Source organism: Mustela putorius, unplaced genomic scaffold, assembly GCF_011764305.1.
Source record: "Mustela putorius furo isolate JIRA1106 unplaced genomic scaffold, ASM1176430v1.1 tig00000508_pilon_pilon_pilon, whole genome shotgun sequence".
In the NCBI taxonomy this organism is placed as follows: domain Eukaryota; kingdom Metazoa; phylum Chordata; class Mammalia; order Carnivora; family Mustelidae; genus Mustela; species Mustela putorius.
Genome location: NW_025421402.1, coordinates 1,266,217 through 1,289,300, shown reverse-complemented (window position 1 = coordinate 1,289,300; position 23,084 = coordinate 1,266,217). Strand labels below are relative to the sequence as shown.

The 23,084-nt window shown below is 36.7% G+C and overlaps 1 protein-coding gene across 2 annotated transcripts in view; it reads left to right on the top strand.

Moving 5' to 3' along the window:
- KIF14 (kinesin family member 14) overlaps positions 1-23,084 on the top strand; it is a 52,598-nt gene that overhangs the window by 25,322 nt on the left and 4,192 nt on the right. For both annotated transcript variants that reach the window (XM_004756240.3, XM_004756239.3), the window contains exons 17-27: positions 212-359; positions 862-1,014; positions 2,652-2,778; positions 5,631-5,724; positions 6,294-6,426; positions 7,886-7,986; positions 13,422-13,516; positions 15,215-15,439; positions 15,640-15,824; positions 19,242-19,400; positions 20,151-20,273. In XM_004756240.3, the coding sequence (XP_004756297.1) occupies positions 212-359; positions 862-1,014; positions 2,652-2,778; positions 5,631-5,724; positions 6,294-6,426; positions 7,886-7,986; positions 13,422-13,516; positions 15,215-15,439; positions 15,640-15,824; positions 19,242-19,400; positions 20,151-20,273 (1,543 nt within the window). The remainder of the gene's footprint in view (positions 1-211; positions 360-861; positions 1,015-2,651; positions 2,779-5,630; positions 5,725-6,293; positions 6,427-7,885; positions 7,987-13,421; positions 13,517-15,214; positions 15,440-15,639; positions 15,825-19,241; positions 19,401-20,150; positions 20,274-23,084) is intronic.

Below are 23,084 nucleotides of genomic sequence, written 5' to 3'. Positions count from 1 at the left end.
CAAAAACCTAACAAAACAAAACAAAAAACCTTTATTTTGTGTTTTCTATAATGCCAACTATATTGTTTACTACAATGTCAACTATATGTTTACTAATGTCAACTATAATGTTTACTTCAACGTTCACTATGGCATCATATTTTTATATAACTACTATGGTATATAAAGGATTCTTGACTGTGTGTCCTGTGACTCTTTTGCTACTTTGTAGACTTGAAGCAGAAATAAAAGAGGCACAATTGAGAGCAAAGGAAGAAATGATGCAAGGAATCCAAATTGCAAAAAAAATGGCTCAACAAGAGCTTTCTTCTCAAAAAGCTGCATATGAAAGCAAAATAAAAACATTGGAAGCAGAACTGGTAAATGGCAGAACTGTTTTTTTCTTTCTCTGCTTGTGTACCCTAAGTGATATATTGCCTATAAAATTGAGTATATCCCTAGAAGGAAACTGAAGGAATATCAAAGACTAGAGAGTCAAAGCCAAGTGAGTCTCAGCCTTCTTTAATTTTACTTCAGGAAGCAAGTTAGTAGTAGACAAATAGCTGTTGGAAGAAGAAAAATAGAGAAGCTTCTATCTTCTACCTACTTGAGCCCGTGGCTCTCTCTCTGGTTTCTTGGTCATCTTGCATTCCCACAGCCCATTTTAGAGGAGAGTGCTCTAGAAGGTTTGACTGGTGATACTTATTTTAGGTTAGATTAATAAAGCTGAATGAGATAGAAAAAATACAGGGCAACTTTTCTATTGATGAGTCAATTTCTTATACATTGATTAAAGAAATGGACTCTTGTACATTTTTTATATTGTTTTTGAAAAAAAATTATGTGTTTTTGCCCATTACTTTTTTTTATTGTTCTTTAAAGAAGGAAGAGGCTCAAAGGAAGAAAATGCAGGAAATAAATAACCAGAAGGCTAATGACAAAATTGAGGAATTAGAAAAGGCAAAACAGCAACTTGAGCAGGAAATCTATGTCAACAAAAAGCGATTAGAAATGGAGACTTTGGCTGCAAAACAGGTAATTTCATTTTGTAAGTAGTTGGCTCTGTTCTGAGCAACAGCTGGAAAAAAAATTTTTTTTTTTTAAATGAACTCACGGTACCTAAGAGGAGATGGCTGAATCTGGGTCTCCTGATGAAAAGGGCTCTACTTTTTCTTCTTTTTTTTTTTCTCTTTTGGGGGGGTGGGGGGGTTGAGATCATTTTGTTTGATTTTCTTTTTTTTTTTTTTTACAAGACCAGTGCTCTAATCTCTGAGCTACAGAGCCCCGCTTCTTCTTCTTCTTTTTTTTTAATGAAAAGGGCTCTTCTTGCCTGAAAGCTTACAACCTGGTAATGCTCACAGCTCTGCTCACACATCATCACACAAACATTTTGAAAGACACAGAGCTCTTATTTTGAGCTGGTTCCATACAGCTTTCCCTTTTTATGCCTCCACAATTGTCCTGTGATCCATCAGCCCAAATAATGTAAATGAATGAAATAGTGCTAGGGTTCAATGTGTAGAAGGAAGGAAGGCACAGCTCTTACACTGGATTGTATCCTCATGTCAGAATGAAGCATTATTCATCCATGGAAAGTGTGACCAGCAGTCTACTCGCCTGAGTGACTCCTAAGAGAACTCACAGGAGGGCGTTCATAACCCCAGTCATATGAGCTCAGGCCCTGAAGCTTTTATCATCTGAGTGAGGGCAGAGACATCTTCAGGGCTGACTCATATTAATCAAGTTCTGAGGACTGCGGTATAAAACCAGACTGTCAGTATTTTAATATCTTGAGTACCCTTTTTATCAACCATTTGGAGTATTCATTCTCCTTATGTTAGTGGTTGTTAAAATATGGTCTTTAGTCCAGCAACATCAGCATTACTGTTAGAAATGTGTTGTAGACCCCAGAACTCCTAAAATTAGAAACTCTAGAGGTGAGACCCAGATCTATTCTAACAAGTTTTGCATGGAATTTTGACAAATACTAAAGTTTGAGCAGCATGGTTTTCCATCTCTGCTTTGATTCCTTACATCTTAACCTCAAAATTTGTCCTTGAAGGAGCAATTTTCTTTTTCTTTTTTTCCAAGTTATATAATGAGAGTGTTGGTAGAAGAAAACACCTCTAGTAACCCAAAAGTTCTGGTACTATAATACAGTGATAACGTGTGACTAGTCAATTCTAGGACACAAAGTAGCTAGTGAACCATCTGAGAATTTTAGAAAAAAAAACAAACAACTGTTTAAATCTTGAAAACAGTAATTATTAATGGGCTGTTATAAAGTATTTGTGGCAAATAAGGTTTTTGTGGTATCTTTTAAATTTAACTTTATTTGTTCATCAAATGTTCTTGAATGTGGGCTCTTCTGAGCAGTTTTTTCTTTTTTTTTTTTTCCCCAAAAGGTTTTTTTACTTCCTATCAATGGGAAGAATAAGATTAATTTATGTCATAAAAAATTCTAATGATTTTGTTATGGAGTCAAATTTTATACAGATGTTTTATAAATCACTTTTTAAAGGCCTTTTATGCTTAATAAAACCTATAAAACATATATACTTAATAAAACATACTGTAAAATGAAATTCAATTATGCTGTGTTATGTTATCAATTATAATTTCTCTCTTTGTGTATTTTCATGTATGGGTCTATGTGAATGACTATCAATTAGGCTTTAGAAGATCATAGCATCCGCCATGCAAGAATTCTGGAAGCTTTAGAAACTGAGAAGCAAAAAATTGCTAAAGAAGTACAAATACTGCAGCAAAATCAAAGTAATAGAGATAAAACTTTTTTAAGTGAGTATATAATGATTTTAGTGGGCATTTTCTAAAGTTTTACGTGTGTTATTTCATATGATGTAATTGCTAAAATGTTAGAGTTGGTTGTCTTTGTATATTAAAAATGATTTATTTTGGATGTTGCTTTTTTGGATCTAAATAAATTTGCAGAATTTTTAGTTTTTAGAATATTTAGTTACATAAGCAAATAGTAAATAAAATTTCAAGTGATGTTTTAATGTGTAACGTGTTTTTAAAAGTGCAATCTCTTTTTTAAAAAAAAATATTTTTTTTAAGATTTTATTTATTTGACAGAGAGAGACAGTGAGAGAGGGAACATAAGCAGAGGGAGAGGGAGAAGCAGGCTTTCCACTGAGCAGAGAGCCCGATGTGGGGCTCGATCTCAAGACCCAGGGATCATAACCTGAGCCAAAGGCAGATGCTTAATGACTGAGCCACCCAGGTGCCCCTAAAAATGCAGTCTCTTATTCTAATTTTTTAGGTCTTACATCTAGACTGGGCATTGGGTACTTCCTCTTCTTTTTCACTTGAATCTTATTTTTTGTGTATACTTCTACATTGCTGTATGGAACATGGCATGTTTTCAATGACTTTTTCTCATTATGGAAAATTTTGAACAATTTATAAAAGTAGAGAGATTGCTACAACAGACTCATATATTTATCATCCAACTTCAGCAATTTCTAACACATGTTTGGTCTTGTTCTGGTTGTACTTAGCCCGCCTGCCTCCCTGGACTGTTGTGAAGCAACTCCAAGACATCATTCCATTTGATTTGTAAATACTTCACTATATATCTCTGCATTAGATAAGGACTTTCTTCTCTCTTTCTTTGTCACTCTTTAAGCATAACCATGATATTGTTAGCAAACCTAAAAATATTAATAATAATTTCTTCTACTCATTAGATTTCTAGTCTACATTCAAATTTCCTGGATTGTGTCATAATTTTTTTTAATATCTTGTTGGTTTGAATCAAGATACAAACATGATCCTCACACATTGTGTTTGGTAGATATGCCTTATAAGTCTTATTCTATTTTTATTATTTTTTAAGATTTATTTATTTTTCTTTTTAGAGAGGGAGAATGCGTGAGCTGGTGTGGGGGATGGAGCAGAGGGAGAGAGAGAATCTCAAGCAGACTCTGAGCTAAACCAGAGCTTGACTCATGGCTCAATCTCAGGCCTCTGAGATCACAACCCGAGCCAAAATCAAGAGTCAGACATTCTTAACCGCCTAAGTCACCCTCGTGCCCCAGGTCTCTTTTATTTACATTTATTTTTCATTTTTATTAAGTAGTCTCCACGTCCAAAGTGGGGCTTAAACTCCCAACCCTGAGATCAAGAGTCACATGCTCTACCTGCTGAGCCAGCGAGGCACCCCCATTTAAAAAAAGATAGATTTATTTATTTATTTATTTATTTTAAAGAGATAGCAAGAGCACATGTGAGTAGTGGGAGGGACAGAGGGACAGAATGCCCAAGCAGACTCCCTGCTGAGTGCAGAGCCCAAAGCGACAGATCCATGACCCATGAGATCATGGCCTGAGCCAAAACCAAGAGTGGGATGCTTAATGGACTGAGCCACCCAGGTGCCCCTTTTTAAGTCTCTTAACCCATAAATTTGCTTTTCTTGTCTCTTTCTCCTTGTAATTTGCTTTTTGAAAAAATCAGTTAATTTGTCCTATAGTTTCCTACATTCTGGATCTTGCTCTTGTATCTCTATGGTGTTGCTTAACAGGTTCCTCTGCCCCTATATTCCCTACACAATGGTGGCTATTTCTTCAGGCCTATCAGATTCAGATTCAATTTTTTAGCAAGAATTACCTGGTAGTTGTGTTGTATATTTTCTATAGCTTCTATTTTGAAATACATTTGAAACTATTAATGCTTGTTATATCTGTTGGGAGAAGTAAATAAGTACATTGACTAATACATCTTTTTATTCTTCTTAGAGCCTAAAAATAAGAACTTGCAATGAATATCTGACTTTTTTACCATGCGTATAATGAATTTTATCCTTTCAAAAAAGTGTTCTAATGGAAGATTGGTGATAAGTTTGGGTGATAAAGAAAATATGATAAGATCTTAATTTTAAATTAGGAAAATGGAATTGTGGCCTACACTATTTCCCTTTTTTGTTCTGATATCCTGAAATATATGTTTAAATTTTGAGGCAAAATAAAGAAAGATTGTGGTTTTATATAAGTAAGGCTGTAGTATGCTTTACCCAATAGTTTAAACAAATTATAAATTAAAAAAAAAAATCAGAGGGGTGCTTGGGTGGCTCAGTGGGTTAAGCCTCTGCCTTTGGCTCAGGTCATGATCTTAGGGTTCTGGGATCAAGCCCCGCATTAGGCTATCTGCTCAGCAGGGAGTCTGCTTCCCTATCTCTCTCTCTGCCTGCTTGTGATCTCACTCTTTGTGAAATAAATAAATAAATAATCTTTTAAAAAAAAAAAAATTGAGAACCAGTATCTTAATGTACACATTGGGTTGGATGATGGATGACTCCTTTAAAAAAAATTAATAAATCAGAAAAAAAATCTTTAAAGATATTAGAAGACAAAGCATTGTCTTTGGCATTTCCTCTCTTATGAAATCTTTTCTGTATCAACTTTCTGTATCACTTTCAGTTTTTTTCTGTGTCTCCAGAGGTGAAAGACATCATTTGCTATGAAGAATACTTTAGTTCAGGCTTGAGGAAAAGTTACTCAAACATTGCCCTTACTTTCTGTAATAGTTAAAACTATTTATTTAAAATCAATTTTTTTTTCAGGAGTTCTGCCTAGTGATATAAGTCAGGGCTCATAGGTGTTTTTTGATCATCTCTGTGTGTTTTCTACTAGTTCAGACAAATTGGAGCTCCATGAAACTCTCAATGATGATTCAGGAAGCCAATGCCATCAGCCACAAATTTAAAAAATGTTATGTTTTTAGCAGGTGAGCAATTTCTTAGCCTAATTATAAAGTAGTTCTTTGTTTTAAACTAACTGACCTTCATAGGATTGCTTTCTAAATTTAGTTTCTGCAAAGACATAGTATCTATATGATCTTTCTAGGAGAGATCAGTATCAGAATTCCCAGTGACACATTTGGACTCCCCTTTCAGAGCTCACTCGGGAGTAAAAGACTTTCAATAATTAGCATACCATACTAAATACACTAAGTATGTTTATAAAATACTTATTTGTTAATATAAGTATATTTTATAAACAATAATTTTAGGTGTTTTAGGACTTTACTGATTTTCTTTTGAGTTACAAACTTACTAATATTACATGTTTGAAAGAAATTTACCTAATTAGAATATGATTTTTAAAATTCCTATATAACAAGTTATTTTTATATAGTATATATTAGTCATGATTTTTTTACTATAATAAAAATGCTTAACAATGGAAGATTTATCAGTGGACTGAATTTTTATGGAAGTTGTTTTAATTCAGAAAACTCTTATAAATGGGTATGTATGTTTTAGGATAAGCATTTTTCTTTGATCTTTCTTTCAGACATGATGTATCAGATAAAGGAAGTAATTCTGACACTTATGTTCGGGTTCGTAACCTACAACTAGGGATCTCAACTTTCTGGAGTCTGGAAAAGTTTGAATCTAAGCTTGCAGCAATGAAAGAACTTTATGAGGTTTGGAATATTATTAAAACCTTTGTAAAATTTTTTAAATAAAAAAATATACAAGTGATGTGTTCTTAGTAAAGAAACTTTGGCAAATAAAGGAAAAGGCAATTTACATTACCCAAACCAACCAATAGTAACAATTATGTATGTTTACTTTACTTTTGCCTATAATAGATGGGGTTTTATATAATTCATTTTAATATAGGTATACCTGTAATAGAGAAATTTAGTGCTGAATCTGTCCACAGTTACACTTGTGTGTTTTCAAAATTTTGCATTTAAGCTTAAGAGAAGAAAAAATTGGATAGACATAAAGCACTTTGCATCATTTGTCATTATCTTTAATGCCTATAATGTATATTTTTACATAATTATATTTTCCCATTGCTGTGCTTTTTGATATTATCAGTTGTTTTCTATTTTAATAGGACTAAAAATATCCCGGCACATATTGGTTTTTAATATCTTACAAAAGCACGGTACTGAAGTCATTTGATCATTCTTGCCTTGTCATATACATTAAAATATGGTAGATGAGTTACCTCCGTTACTGTCCTAGAGCCTACTTTCAACTGTTGAAATATTCTTCGACTATTTTTCTATATAACTATACTATTTTTGAATCAAGTTCTATATGTATAGTATTTTGCTTGAACTTTAATTAGTATTACTCTAAATACTTAAAATTCAGGTTATTATCATGATTCATATATTCAACCAGGGAGTGATTGAATCTTAATGTTGTCAGAGTATTCTTTTATTTTTCTACTGAGGATTTATCTTTTTTGTTTTTACTGTCTTCTAACTCCCAAGTTTATGTTTTTGAATCATTTAATGATTTCTGTGCTTTTTCTGTGATAGCACTCTTTCAATATAATTTCTAGCATCATGTGCTTGAATTTTTGTTTTGTTAAGAATGTGATATTTTTAAGACTTTATTTATTTGAGAGAGTGTGAGTGGGAGAGGGACGCAGGGAAAGGGAGTGAAAGAATCCTCAAGCAGACTTCCTGCTGAACAGAGCCCAGTGTGGCGCTCAGTCCCAGGCAACTGAGATCATTACCGGAGCTGAAATGAAGAGTTGGATGCTTAACTGTCTGAGCCACCCAGGGGCCCCAGGAATGTGTTATTTTTAGACTTCTGTCAGATAACCTGTAATTTTGTAATTTTTAATTTAAAATATAACAAATTTAAATTTTTGTTTTCTTTTAGTTGCTGAACATGTCTTAAAGGATTTTATTTATGTATTAGAGAGAGAGAACATGAGCAGGTGAAGGGACAGAGAGGGAAAGGGAGAAGCAGACTCTCCGCTGAGCGGGGAGCCCAATGTAAGGCTTGATCCCAGGATCCTGGGATCATGACCTGAGCTGAAGGCAGATGCTTAACTCCATGAGCCACCCAGATGTCCTAGTTGCTAAATATTTTTTAACGTAAACTAATAGAAACCATGTATTTTATTTTTCTTAGAGTAATAATAATAACAAGAGTGATGATGTCTTTTGTGATCCTGAAGATGAATGGGAACCTGACATTACAAATGCACCGGTTTCTTCCTTTTCTAGAAGGAGGTAAAGACATTTTGTTACTGTTTTTTGTTATTGTTGTTGTTCTGGGTATATATTTGTAGATAGAAAGAAAGAAAGAAAGACATTTCCTTATTTTAAAGGAACTATCTATTGTCATAATGGATATGTCTGTGAGAGACCGAGTAATATAAGAGAAATAGTATGTTAGTGATCAAATTACAGCACTTGGGGCATTAAATTGTTTATCGGTCACTAAGAATGGGAAAAAAATGGTCAGCATCTCACCAGGTAAGTCTTAAGAGTGACTGAGAATAGAATAAATCTAATTTCCTATAAAAAACGAATAGTGTTTATTACTTTTAAATTACCCTTTTTCAAGAACTTGGCATGTTCTATGATATTTTATTGTAAGTTATAGAACTTTAAATGCTGTCAAGTTAGTATGAGCACCACAGAAGAATAAATATGGTGATAGAGAACTTATATGTGTGACAAATTCTGCTTATTAACTAAAACCATAAAAGACTTCCACAGTGAATAGATGTTTTTCAAGGAAAAACTAGTTCTGTTTAGACCTCAGATGCTTAGATTACAGAGGAGCAAAATGGTATAATAGAATGGTCGTGGTCTTGGAACCAATTTAGCTGCTTAGTTTGGTTTTTAAACAAAGACTTCTTTTTAAACAAATACTTCTTCATTTGGTTTTTAAACAAGACTACTGTCTGCTATGTCTTGAGGATACAAAGATGAATAAAAAAATACTCTCTTGTCCCCAAAGAACAGGAATTGAAGAGACTAGAAGAACAGTTGATAAAGACCCAGAATCAGGTCAGGCAGAAGAACTGGAGAGGAAAGTATGGTTTTATACATATTCAAGAGGAAGATTGAATAAGGATTTGGCTAGCTGTGGGGTTGAGGGTGATAAAGGGCTCAAGGATGAATCCTAGTCTCACAGGGGTAACTGGCTAAAGGAAGGTGGTGTTCCCAGACATGGAGGGTCAGATTAACTTATTTTTTTTTTAAGATTTTATTTATTTATTTGTCAGAGTGAGTGAGCACAGGCAGACAGAGTGGCAGGCAGAGGCAGAGGCAGAGGGAGAAGCAGGCTCCCTGCTGAGCAGGAAGCCTGATGCGGGACTGGATCCCAGGATGCTGGGATCATGACCTGAGCCGAAGGCAGCCGCTTAATCAACTCAGCCACCCAGGCATCCCAGATTAACTTATTTTTGAACACAATGAGTTTGAGATTCCCAGGGAGCATCCAAGTGTATACATTCAGATCTAGAACACGGAAGGAAGGATTTAAGAATTTTTAGGATGTTAGAGTCCATGGCATTCTCCATCCAACAGAAGCATCATCATTGTCAAGAACATTTACTTAGTGCTTGCTGAGTATTATCTCAGGTGGTTCTTACACAAAACTATGAGATCAGTGCTGTCATTACCCACCTTTTACAGATGAAGAGGCTGAAGATTTAAAGAGGGTATAAGTTGTCCAAACTCACAGAGCTGATAAAGGAAGAGCCGGCCCTCAAATCCACGTTTGAGTGACTCTGAAGATCCTGATTTTTCTTGACCACTGTGCCACATTGCCTCTCTGTTGCATATGAAAGAGCAGAATCTTTCTGGTTAATTTCTTTTTTCCCCCACCCCGCCCACTTCATCACCTTCAGCTGCAGCTCAGAATCCATTTGGGTTTCCAGACCTTTTCAGGCCTTTCTTGTTTTTGACTATGGTTATTTTAAACTCATTTAAAAAATTTCAAAGAGATGGAACTACTTTAGAAAGATTTCTTCCTCCTGTTACTTCTCTTCTATTTGCTATATGGTAACTGCTAAGCTACAGTTGGAAATAGCCAAGAAACAAGAATCGATACATCTTATCTTATGTGTTACATACATACCAGCTGTGTATTTCAAGCTGAAAGAAATCAAAGCCCGTCCTTTAAACAGATTCTGAGTTTCTTGAGCACAGGATATATATCTGTATCCCTTATAATGTACTATAATGAAAAAGTCACAGGCTCATGTCAGTGTCCTGGGTTCTAACTTTTTTCATTAAGTTTTTAATTTCAATTCCAGTATAGTTAGCATACAGTATCATATTAGTTTCAGGTGTGTAATAGAGTGATTTATGCCGAGTGTACCCAGGGGCAAGTGACATTACATCTTTAGCCTTTAGTTTCCTCATCTCTAAGATGGAGACAGTAATGCATTTCTATAGCACCTATTGGTAAGTTTAAGTGAGGTCATATATAAAAACAATTGTTTCTTCTGCTACTTCTGCAATGACCACCGTGGGACTGATGATGATGTCGTGAAGTAGTTGTAAGGATTTGAGATAAAGTATGTAGAACTTCCACCACAGTGGATAGGTGTTGAATAAATGGCAGTTCTTAATATTGGACGTTTATATGTGCTAAATAAGATTAAATCTTGGAATACAGAGATGATATTCTTTCTTTTTTTTTTTTTAAGATTTTATTTATTTGACAGAGAGAGAGATCACAAGTAGGCAGAGAGGCAGGCAGAGAGAGAGAGGAAGCAGCAGGCTCCCCGCTGAGCAGAGAGCCAGATGCAGGGCTCTATCCAGGACCCCGGGACCATGGCCCAAGCTGAAGGCAGAGGCTTTAACCCACTGAGTCACCCAGGCGCCCCAATGATCTTATTTCTGATTTAATACTAGTGATATCTTTAAGTGGTATCTTCAGGTGATTTATCTTGAGGATTTTAGAACAGTGTTGGGTTCTCCAAAATGAGCTAAAGATGGCCTGTGGAGCAAATTGGGCAGAAGGCCTTAGGGTATGTAAGGTAACCTAAAGTAACATAAGCCTCCCCCAAATTCAGACCAGAACTACAAATTCATCAGAGATGAATTTAGATTTTATAATATTGGTTTCTTACTGTGTTTTATTATAAACAGATACAAACTTGGTGTACTTAGAATTATGGATCACAGTATAATTAATGAACATTAGTGAGCAACGAGATGAGTGAAAAAGGTGAAGAGAATTAAGGGTACATTTATTGTGATGACCACTGAGGAATATATAGAATTGTTGAATCACTGTATTTAACTATATTGTACACTTGAAACTAATATAACACACTACATGTTAATTATACTTGAATTTTTTAAATTAATTAAAAATATATAATGAACATAAAATTTTAGCTTATTGAAAGTTGGTGATCTACATCTTATTTTCTGCTAACCTCTAGGTTAATAACTAGGGAAGCAACAAAAGTTTAAATTATTACCAGGAAATTAAAACTTCTTTTGATATTTTGAAATTAGGCGTTTTCATGTGGTAGAGATGTTTTCTTGAGAACTTCTAATATTTAAAACTATCATATTTTTCTTAAAAAATGAATTGCTCTTGGTCAGAGACCTTGTATATGAAGTTTCAGCCTTGTAAGAATGTTTATGACAGAATTGCAAACTCTGAGAATGCCTGCGGGTAATGGAAACACTGACAGATTCTTAATTATGGAACCGTTACCTGGCAGCGATACGCCATAGCCGCTCTGCAATGAAATAGACTGGTTTGGATGCCTATAAATTATGATTCGTTCTGTGGACAGTCAAAAGTAAAACTTCTCCTGAGGTTAAGTAAAAATTCTTTGAAAGGAATGTGACAGGCATTTTGTTGGAGTTTAAACATTGTTTAACTATGATAGTGTTAGAAGAATAAATTTCCCTGGTTTAGACTTACTGTAATGTACCCTTCCCTTTTATCCCTAAATACCAAAAACTGTTACCTTTGAGGTATTTCTTATTCCTATTATCAGTCATATTGAGGTTTGATATTTCCTTTCCCTGTTATGAGTTGTATTTCTGTGTTTTTCTTATAGGAATTCATGGGGAAAAATATATTTGAAACATTTAGATGACTCCAGATGGAATATGTTTTTGTTTAATGATCTTTTCAACAAATAGTACTTTTCTTTGGCCGGCAGTGGTAGAGAGTTCTGTTAGGAAAAAGACTTCAAAGGATCCCCTAGATTTAGATCCAGGTCACAGCTCGAGGATTCACTGATACAATGAGGGCTGGAGTTGACAATGTGGTTTACAAAATGGGCAGATGAATGGCAATGTGGAAGTAGGCTGCTTTTTCCAGTAGCAGTTAAGAAAAATGAGTAACAGCCAGACAGCCAGTCATACTCCAGGCAGAGATCAGAGTGGTTTTATAGGCTGAGGGGAAAGAGGCAGCGGAAAGAGAGAGTGAAGATCTCTATCATTCCCTCCGTTTGTGTTACTGCTGCACTTCACAGGCATTCTGCTTTTCACACTGTGTAGCAAATGCTTACTTGAATGTTTTTCTATGTAGATCATCTCTTTGTTTAGAATCCTCGCTAATCTCAGCATAAAATCCAAGCTTCCTTGATTGGCATTACGGTCAGCCTCAGGCTGGCATCTTCTGGCATCTTCGCACCCCCTAGCGTCTCCCTTGCTCCTCTCCACTGTCCTACTGCAGTCCTTCAGAATCTCACTCTGTCCTTGAATGCACCATGCAAGGTGCATTCTTTGATCACCGGGGCTTCCCACATCCTGGTGCCTGTGTCTGAACCACTGTTCATTCCCTCCTTCCCAAGCCTGCCTCCCTGTTGGGCTAACTCCTCTGTGTCCTTCAAGGTCATGGTCCCAGGAGCCCCTCCCCACTCCCCACTGACTCCTTGGGCCAGGTCAAGTTCTTCTCCAGCAGAGCATGCTCTGCTTTCATGGCACATCACTGTACTGTAATTATTTGCCTAATTTCTCTCTTTTCCTATGGACCTTAAGTTCATGAGCCCAAAAACCATGTTTCCTGTGTTTAAACACAGTATTTAGAACCTGTTACTCTATAAATATGTGTTCCATTTACTTAATTATATGCTTAGAATGATACCTATAAATAGTAAAGTTCTTGCTTCATAAACCAAATGAATTTAACTATTTCTTGATGAAAATGTTTCCACAGAAAACACACACCTGCATACCCATTTTCTTTAGAGAATTAAGAATATTTTGTTTGAGATTTTATTTATTAATTTAAGAGAGAGCAGGAGAGAGAGAGAGCACAAGTCAGGGGGCAGGGCAAAAGGAGAAAGAGAAGCAGGCTCCCTGCTGAGCAGGGAATGCATTGCGGGACTTGAATCCAGGACCCTGGGATGATGACCTGAGCTGAAGGCAGAAGCTTAACCGACTGAGCCACCCAGGTGCCCCAAGAATATTCTTTTAAAGATTTATTTATTTATTTATTTGAGAGAAAGGGAGAGAGCATACACGTGAGTTGGGAGAGGGGCAGAAGGAGAAGAAGAAACAGACTCTTCACTGAGCAAGGAGCCCTGCTTGGGGCTCCATCCTAGGACCCTGGGATCATGACCTGAGCTGAAGGCAGGCACTTAACTGATTGAGCCAGGTACTCCAAGAATATTCTTAATATTGTTATTCCATGTAGTATATAACCACTGATCTTATGGTTTATCTTTTTTTAGGAGCAGGAGCTTGATGAAGAATAGAAGAATTTCTGGTTGTTTACATGACATACAAGCCCACCCAATTCAGGATTTGCATTCTTCCCATTCATCAGGTATTTTTTCATCACATTTTCTTGTATACTGAGAAAAGTATCAAGGCTTATTGTCTACCAGCACAATAAAATGTTATATATCTGTGTATCAACTTGTTTATTCAGTATTATTTGAGAGTAAGATGTTTTACAAAAGTAATTTTCAGGATGCCTGGGTGGCTCAGTTGATTAGGCAGCTGCCTTCAGCTCAGGTCATGATCCCAGGGTCCTGGGATCGAGTCCCACGTCGGGCACCTTGCTCAACAGGGAGCCTGCTTCTCTCTCTGCCTCTGCCTATTACTTTACCTGTTTGTGCAGTCTCTCTGACAGATAAATAAATAAAATCTTAAAATAAAAAAAGTAATTTTTCCAGGTAAATTAAAGCTGTCTTTTTAAGGGCCATATTTAAAAATTAAAGAAAATGAAGAGCTCTTTGCTCATTTGCAGTTTTCAAAGAGGCAAACAAACCATGTGTGCCTTTAGTATGGACCTGCCCAGGCAGCCACGGGGCTGGGCACAGTGCAGTGTGCAGCTCTGGGAAGTTGAGCAAGTGTCCTAACTTCTCACCTTAAGTGCCGTATTTTTAAACCAGAGTTTTGCAATGCTTTGTAAAGTGTTGATGTTGGATTTTAGAATGCATTAACATCATCATCTTACTGAACAAAGAATATATTGTTAACTATTCATGATGACTAGAATATAATCACTATTATCCTGGTAATAATGGTAAAAAGTGGTAGAGCTTTGCATTTTGTAGCTTTTCTTTTTCTCTTCCCAAATCAAATTCTTATCTTAGGCCTACTCTCTTTTTTAAAAATGCTTTTTATTTTGTTTTGTTTTTTAATACCCCAAACATGGGGCTCGAACTCATGACCCCAAGATCAAGAGTCACATGCCCTAATGACTAAGCCAGCTATGTTCCCCTCTCCTAGACTCTTAATAGTCCCCACCCTTTGTCCTTATTCTACCTTCCTTTTAGTTTGGTGTTTCATCATCTATGAACCTGAAAATAACCTTGTTTATTAAATGAGAATCATTATACTCATGAGTTAGCATTCCAGTATGAAGTTATTACCAGAGGTTCCAAATTAGCTCTTTAAGCTGTTTCCATTTACTTCTGGTTTAGACAGTGCTTAGAAAATTAGTCTGAAAGCCTGTCTCCCAGAGATGTGATATATTAACTGTACATAATAATTGGCTTTAGCCTATTTTAATTATAGTATGCCTAGATAAGGAACTGATATAAAGTAGAGCTAATGAGACATTCCTTTTAATAGTTTGTTTTAGTATTGCCTACACTTTCAGTTCATGAATTAATTTAATTAATTTATATTATGATATTTATATTTATTCTATTTATATTATTTTTTGTGTAACTACCATTGTTTTCACTAATTTCAGAGTTTCTTAGGTGTTCCCCAAAAGTCAATAAGGAAGGAGAGTAAACCAGTGGTTGCTTAGTTGATTTGCATTGTCTATTATTTGTGTTGTGGTTGAGGAACTACTAACCTATGGATTGACTACACTGAGAGATGAATTGACTCCTTTATAAAATTGTGTTTTCAATTAGGCTTATTGAAGTAAAAATGCATTGAAATAAGAACAGCCTACTTTGAATTTACTGACAAATGAGTCTATAATATGCTTGTGTTAATACATTTATTTGAAAGTATTGTGCCTGAAAAGTAGGCTTAAGGTGGCTATTTTCTACCGATACAGGATTACTGGAGAAATCGAGCCCTATTTACTCAAGTTTAGCAGAATCTTTTCTTCCTGGAATTTGCAAAGAATTGATTGGGTCATCCTTAAGTTTTCTTGGACAGAGTTATGATGAAGAAAAAACCATGGCTGACAGTCTGATGGATAATTTTCTTAAAATTTATCACGGACTATTTGCCATTTCCAAAGCTCATGAAGAACAAGATGAAGAAAGTCAAGAAAACTGTAAGCAAACTTACAGCTTTTATTAACTTTATTAACTTACATGAATGATTATTTTCTGCACATTACATATTCTTTTGAAGGAATATTTTGCATGCATTTTGTCACATTTTGCATGCATTTTCTGACCTTAATGGTGATCATATATGAGTTCTTTTATCTGGAGATTATTTCTTCCAGTAATTCTCCTTCTTTTTTCAAAGTGTTCTCTTCTGATCGAACAACCCAGTCACTTACAATCCAGGTCACCTGTGCTTTTGAGCAGCTCGTGGTGCTAATCAAACACTGGCTGAATGAAATTCTGCCTTGTATCAGCACAGCAAGGCTTGAAGATGAATTGAGACAAGAGATCAAAAAACTAGGAGGCTACATACAGTTATTTTTACAGGTAAATTGCTTTGCTGATTATCATTTGAAGAATTCATTTATTCAGCAAGTATTTATTGACCTACTGTCTGCATCTTCCCCAAAATTAGATCTGTAGAATGTTCAGAAGTGATTTCTGCTTTATAATTCTGAAACTGTGGTTATCTATGATTGTCTATTAATTATGGCTTCTGTGCCAGGCACTGAGAGTTCTCAGTGATTTACAAAATCATTTAAATCTCTTAACAACTTCAGAAGTGGACACTGTTATTAATCACCATTTTATAAATGAAGCAATGGAGGTACAGGGTATGTAGCTTATCCAGTGTTATAGGCGTAGCCGGTAAGTGATGGAATTAGGATCTGAACCCGGGCAGGCTTGGGACCAGAGTTCATGCTCTTTACTATGCATATTCTACTATGCTAACCCTTAGTAATGGCTATGGGGAAAAAGGCAAAGTCTTGCTCTGGTTGTTTGTTAGATTAGTCACAAGCCCGGCGATGCACAGGCAAGGAAAATAATTTTTTTTCTGTTTACCTTATATCAAGTGAGATTAGACTTGGCTCTGAAGAAGTAGTAAGCTAAAAGCTTACTCTCTGTCATATAAAATCTGGGGGTAGGCATGGTGGCTCTACTCCACTCCTTGAGATCCAAGCTCCTTCCAACATACCTTTCTACCAAGCCAAATCATGGCCCTTTATTTCATGGTCCACCAGAGTGGTGGAGCTCTGTCTGAGTTCAGTGCAGTGGGATGGAAGAAGTGACAAAGAAGAGAAAGGCCAAACTTCCTTTAAGGGAAGTTTCTAGAAATTTCCCTATGACATTTCTCTTTATGTATCTTTGGTCAGAACTTCATTACATGACCATGTCTAGCTACAAGTATTATTGGGAAATGTACTTTTTATTCTGGACAGATATGTACCTAGTGGAAAAATCAAGAATTCTATTACTACAAAAGAAGTGGGGAATTTGATATTGGATAATACCTAGTCACCCACCATTTCAGTGAACTCCTCCGTAAGAATTCTTTGAGTAGGGGTGCCTGGGTGGCTGAGCCAGTTAAGCATCCAACTCTCAATTTCAGCTTATTTTATGATCTCAGGGTCATTGGATCAAGCCTCGTGTCAGGCTCTGTGTTTAGTGTAGAGTCTGCTTAGGATTCTCTCTCTCTCTCTCTCTCTCCCTCTGCCCTCCCCCTGCTTGTGCATATATGCATGTGCTCTTTCTCTCTAAATAAATAAAATCTTAAAAAATAAAAAAGAATTCCTTGAATATATGAGGGGAACAGATATAAAAATATCAAAAGGGATAGGTTTCAGTTTTTTAAATGGGTGACTAAGATTCATAACAAAATGTTCTAAAATGTTGAACAAAACTTACGTTATTATGCCCACCAAGAGACTTTCTACATTCTATTATTGTGGTAGAAGTTAGTTGTATCAAATACTTCCTGAGGGGCTATTTACTTGATAGGATTTGGAAATGTTTGTTTGATTAAGTAATCTCACTAGTCAAATTGAAATAAACCTTTATTTTTTAATGTTTTTTTTTAAAGATTTTATTTATTTATTTGACAGACAGAGATCACAAGCAGGCAGAGAGGCAGGCAGAGAGAGAAAGAGGAAGAAGCAGGCTCCTTGCTGAGCAGAGAACCTGATGCGGGGCTCGATCCCAGGACCCTGGGATCATGACCTGAGCCAAAGGCAGAGGCTTTAACCCACTGAGCCACTCAGGCGCCCCTGTTTTGCCTTTTAATATAACATCTCTATAAGCCCACACACTTCCATGGGCAGTTAGCTTTGGGCAGTTAGAGCGGCTTAGGTGTCTTTTTCTCACAAGGACTCCTCATATGAAAGATGCTCAGTTGGATACTTGTTATTGAATTAATTATAAATTCACACTGGATGAAGGATCACTTTGGATATAAGCAGTGAGGAAACAGAACGACCCTAGGACAGAGAGGTAGGCCTCAAACCAGTATGGGTGAAGTAATAGATGAAGGAAACGTTCTGATAGTACAGAGCCATGAAGATGAAGGCTGGCCAGAGAGCAAAGCTGGGGAGCCAAAGCCCGAGAGTCCGACTTATGCTTGAGCCTGGAGAAGGAAGCTAGTCGAAGGGTTGTGGTGGGAAGAGAGTGTGAGATATACTTAGTTGGCGCTTGGATTTTAGATGCAGTTCAGGAACAAGAAAAAACCCCCAAGCCCATTATTGGCATTTGGAAACCCAGTGTTTGAACCCATGCTAAATTAGTTCTATGTCCTTTGGCAAATTGCTTAAATTTTTAAGGTCCCCATTTTCTCTTTGGGAAAACAAAAATAACAGCGCCTATCTGACACGGTTGCTATGAGGATCAGATGGATGGACAAGAAAGTGCCTGTGAGAGTAACTGGTGTGTAGTTTCTTTCCTTCTTCTCATTCTCTAGGAAGAGCACTTTGAACTTAACTTACGAGTTGTGACCTATAGCCCTATGGGAAAGGTTTTATGTAAAGAATCAAGGATGGAGAGAACAGGTGACTCGAAGGGGAGATTAGACCAAGCTCAGGAAAGACTTATGTTAAATTGGCAAAACTGAATTTAGTGACTATACTTCCTACCTAAGCGTGGTTTGAGAATTCTTACCTTGTAGCAGTATTATAAGCATGGCCTAGAAAGCAAGCCAAGAGGAGTATGCTGAAGAATCACTGCAGTTGGCAGGTAAAAGAAAGAAAATCTTGGGGGTGCCTGGGTGCCTCAGCTGTTAATCAACTGCCTACTGCTCAGGTCATGATCCCAGGATCCTGGGATCGATTCCCTGCTCAGTGGGAATCCAGCTTCTCCCTCTCCCACTCCCCCTACTTGTGTGCCCTCTCTTGCTGTGTCTCTCTCTATGAAGAAAATAAATAGAATCTTTAAAAAAAAAAAAAGAAAAGAAAAAAAGAAAGAAAGAAAGAAAGAGAAGATCTCGGTGCAGAGGGGAGGCACGCTTCATTCTTCTTGGGCATGTGTACTCTGGTGTAGAAGCCTTTTCCCCCTTTCACTTCCCTTTCCTCTTCCTTCTCCCGTGATAAGAGAAAGTATCTTTATTAACCATCTGTCAGATGGCTAATGGGACAGGAAAAATTCAAAGGCAAAAAAGAGCCACATTTTGTTCCCTTTTCTGGTGTGGGGGGCATTCACTCATTGCTTCTGTCTTCTATTTAGTTCACTGCATACTTGTCTTATGTCTCCTATTAGCATGTAGGGTCTTTGGGCATAGAGGCTGTATCCAAGTGATTTTATCATCGTTAGTAGCTACAGGGTTGCATGTTTTTTGATTCTGAGTGAGACTTTTATGAAGCATAGTCACGATATGAATGAACGCAGAATTTATTTTCTTCAAATTGCTTTTCTTGTCTTTTCTTTACCTCTGTTTATAATCTCATGTATCTGATATACTGATCCATTTTTGTTTTATAGGGATGTTGTTCAGATATCTCATCAATGGTAAAAGAGGCTCAAACTAAAATAATCCGAATTGTACAACAAGCTGTAAAGTATGTGGGACAGTTAGCAGTTCTTAAAGGGAGCAAGCTGCATTTTCTGGAAAATAGTAGCAATAAGGCTGCCGGTATTCAGGTAATTTGGTAATATTAGTTTTGGAAGACTTCATCTGAGGAACAGTAGTCTTCTGATAATAGTATCAACTAAACAGGATAAGTTGTTTTGTTTTTCTTTTAAAATAGTTCATACTTTTAATAGTTTGGCAATATTTAAAACTGTTTCAATCTAAATTAGTTAAATGTACTGGATAATTCTGGAATCTTCACTTTGCTTTTTGGATTTTTGCTTTGATGATGCATACCTACTCTGGAGGGTTTGCACAGCCAATCAACACATACAGAACTCCATAATTCTAGAAAATTTGTATTTGCTTTCTCTAAGTATTCATGCCATTAAGAGCAGTATTATATTAGAATGTTACTGTGTTATAGCAACACAGCGTTCTAAGATGACTTTATTTTTAACTTAAATTTTCCTTAGTTAACATAGAGTGCAATATTGGCTTCTGGAGTAGAACTCAGTGGTTCATCACTTAATACCCATCACCCATCTAACCCATCCTCTACCCACCTCCTCAGACAAATATTCCTTATTAACTGTTATATGTGGAATGTTAAATTAGAGATTTGCTAAATTTATTACATGTTATATGTGGAATAGTAAATGATAGATTTTCTTACAGACCGTTTTTATTCCAGCTTTAGTTGAATTTAATAAACTAGGAACTTACTGTAGTCCTAAAATAAGCAGAAAATATAATAATTATTTTATAACTTAAAAACAAAACACCGAATTTTCTACTTAATGCTTAAAAACTTTTTCTAGGAGGACTTCATGGATGCTCTTTGTGATGGTGTAGGCTTAGGAATGAAGATTCTATTAGATTCTGGACTAGAAAAAGCAAAAGAACTTCAGCATGAACTCTTAAGTCAGTGTACCCAAAATGAGGTAAGAGGAACAAAAGTACATTCTATATAGTACCAGATGGCCTATAAAGTTGATTTTTAGAAAATAGTTTAATTCAACTAAATTGGATTCTTATAAATTTATGTGCTTTAATTAGTGTTGAATTTTTTTTTTTTTTTATTTTTATTGAAAAGGCTGATGTGATCATTATGTCAGTTATTGTCAGTGAACCCACTGTGTATTAACTCCAGAGCAGAATGGAGTCTGGCAGTGACATCTAGTGTTCACTTTCTGCTGGTCTCTTTCTTCCTGATCCTTGTTTAGGTCTCTGCTTTTCCACCTAAGAATAGAAACTACCACTTACTGATGCCATATTTTAAACTAAATATTTTGCCAAAAGCATTCATATCTGTTATTTCATATCAAGATACAAAATCAATGAAGATTTGAGTGACTTCCAAAAATATGCTTCCCCAGCACCTTCTTTAGCTAACTGACGTTAAACATGAACCCAGTAGCTGTCTTAGAGGTGGCACTGTTTAAAACCAGTCTCAGTTTTTAGCAATCATTTATCAAGTCCATGCTCTGACTGTTCCTTCACCTGTTGACTGTAATAATACTTATGTCCTAGATTGTGAGTCATTTATTTACTAAATTATTTCCCAGTGCAAGTATGGGACTAGGTGCTCTCCTTAGAATAGGGGTGAACCTCCCCACTTTGCAAGGGTGGAATTACTTGGGTTTTACGGAGCTGGAGGACCTCGTCCAGTCATCCGAGCCAGGGTTTTATATTCTACCTATGGGACACCTAAACTCCACAGGCTACAAAACTAAGGTTTGTAAATCGTTGTTCACGCACGTTAATTTTCATTATTGGGAGTTATTATTAGTGAAGTGGGGACTCAGGAGATAAGTTCTAATCTTTACAGCAGTGAAATCTCGGAGCTCTGTCAGTTCTAGAATCTTGTAACAATTTCTTGTTAAAACCATCTCTGTCCATTTCCTTTCTTTTTCTGGAGTCAGTCAGCTGGGATGGAGCTGCCTGGGGATGTTGTGTTTGCTGAGCTCACCCCCAGGAGGAAGGTACTCATTTACATACATACTGTTTGATCTAGGAAAGACAATTAGGTAGAGGACCCTTAGCGTCCACCCCTGTGGCCCATTTCCAGGAAGGCATCAAGTAAGTTAGTTTTTTTTCTTTCCTTTTAGAAAAACCTTTTCATTAATGCATGTCTAGCTTCCTTATCAGGAGAGAAATTGTCCATGTAAGCTAGAGGGGCTCTCCAACCCTCCTCAGACTAAAAGGCTACATGGGTTCTAAAGGGCTATCATCTCTGCCCAAACTGGCTCAGAACTGGAAGAAACATTGAACATTAAATTGCTCTCCTGTTTCCTGTGTAGCCTTGAGCTGCTCACCTGGGCCCCTCACGTGTTGCATTTAAAAAGTGAGGATGAGCATACGAATGCCCTAAGATTGTTCTGAGGATTTTGTGCCATGAAGAACAGTGGACAGAAATGCTAAACACAGTTACCCCGCAGGTCTTACCTGCCTCACTTGGCTCGCGCTTGCTCTCGCTGTATGTTTGCCTTTCCCATTTTGTGTTATTTTGCTTTTAAAATACAAACACATTCAAAAGGAGCTCATTTTGTCACTAAATCAAAATACATGGGCCTAGTCCTAGGAGACATGAGGCTGGTTTCAGTTCTGTAACGCAGCTTCGAATGAAGGCAGTGGACTCGTACCGCCCACTGCCCACATCTTCAGCTTGGTTGTGCTCAGCTATAGCACCGTTTGTCCCCAAAACACTTTCTCTGTCCTTGTTTGCAAAGTATAGTATCCACTGGCGTAAGTGCAAGGGGCCTGGAGTCAATTAATGAAAAGTAGATGAGAAGTAAGCTCACCCGAATGTGCTTCGAGTAGTAGGGCGGGGCGCAGACAGTCAGCTTGGCTGCAGTTTGCAGGAAATGCATAGCAAAACGGTCAGGCCCATTTTGCATACAATTCGTATTATTGGCATTTTCAGGCAAACTTCTCCCTCCCTCTTTTTTTTTGTTTTTTGAAGATTTTATTTATTTATTTGACAGACAGAGATCAAATGTAGGCAGAGAGGCAGACAGAGAGAGAGAGAGGGGGAATCAGGCTCCCCGCTAAACAGAAAGCCAGCTCGATCCCAGGACCCTGAGATCATGACCTGAACCAAAGGCAGAGGCTTTAACCCACGGAACAAACCAGGCACCCCTCCTTCCCTTTCTCTTAATTACTTTCTCTCATAGTCTGTATGCCCCCGCTGTATAGTCATGGTGGGATTTTAGCTCGTCATATTCTCTTAAGTTAAAACTCAAGAACCTGTGGAAGGAAAACAAAGAATCCAAAGAACTGGAAAATGGGTTCAAACATAAGGCATTGGATTTATAACTGTAAAGCTGGAGCCAGGGGAAAAAAGAATTTGTGTGTGCCTTTTTTTTTTTTTTTTTTTTTTTTTTTAAAAACTTTAAACCACATAGAGAAACTTTAAGTTAGACTTTGGGAAGAGCTGTGTGGGTGAAGCCAATTAAATTCTTCTCACACCATCCCCGGCAGAAATTAAGTGAAAAGGTACCTCATGGGGGCAGCATTGAGCAGTACAAAAGCAAAGGCTTTAAACCGAGACTGGGGTTCCCACCTTGGTTCTGAGTCTTAGGAGCTTGGAATCTGTTTTCATATTTGTAAAAATGAAGACAGTTGCATATGCAGCGTAGAATTATAATTGAGAAGCATATAATAAAACATGTAAGGGAAATCACTCAGATATAGGAAGGCAAGTACTGACAGTAGTTAATGATACCTACTATGTTATATATTTGGAAGTTGCT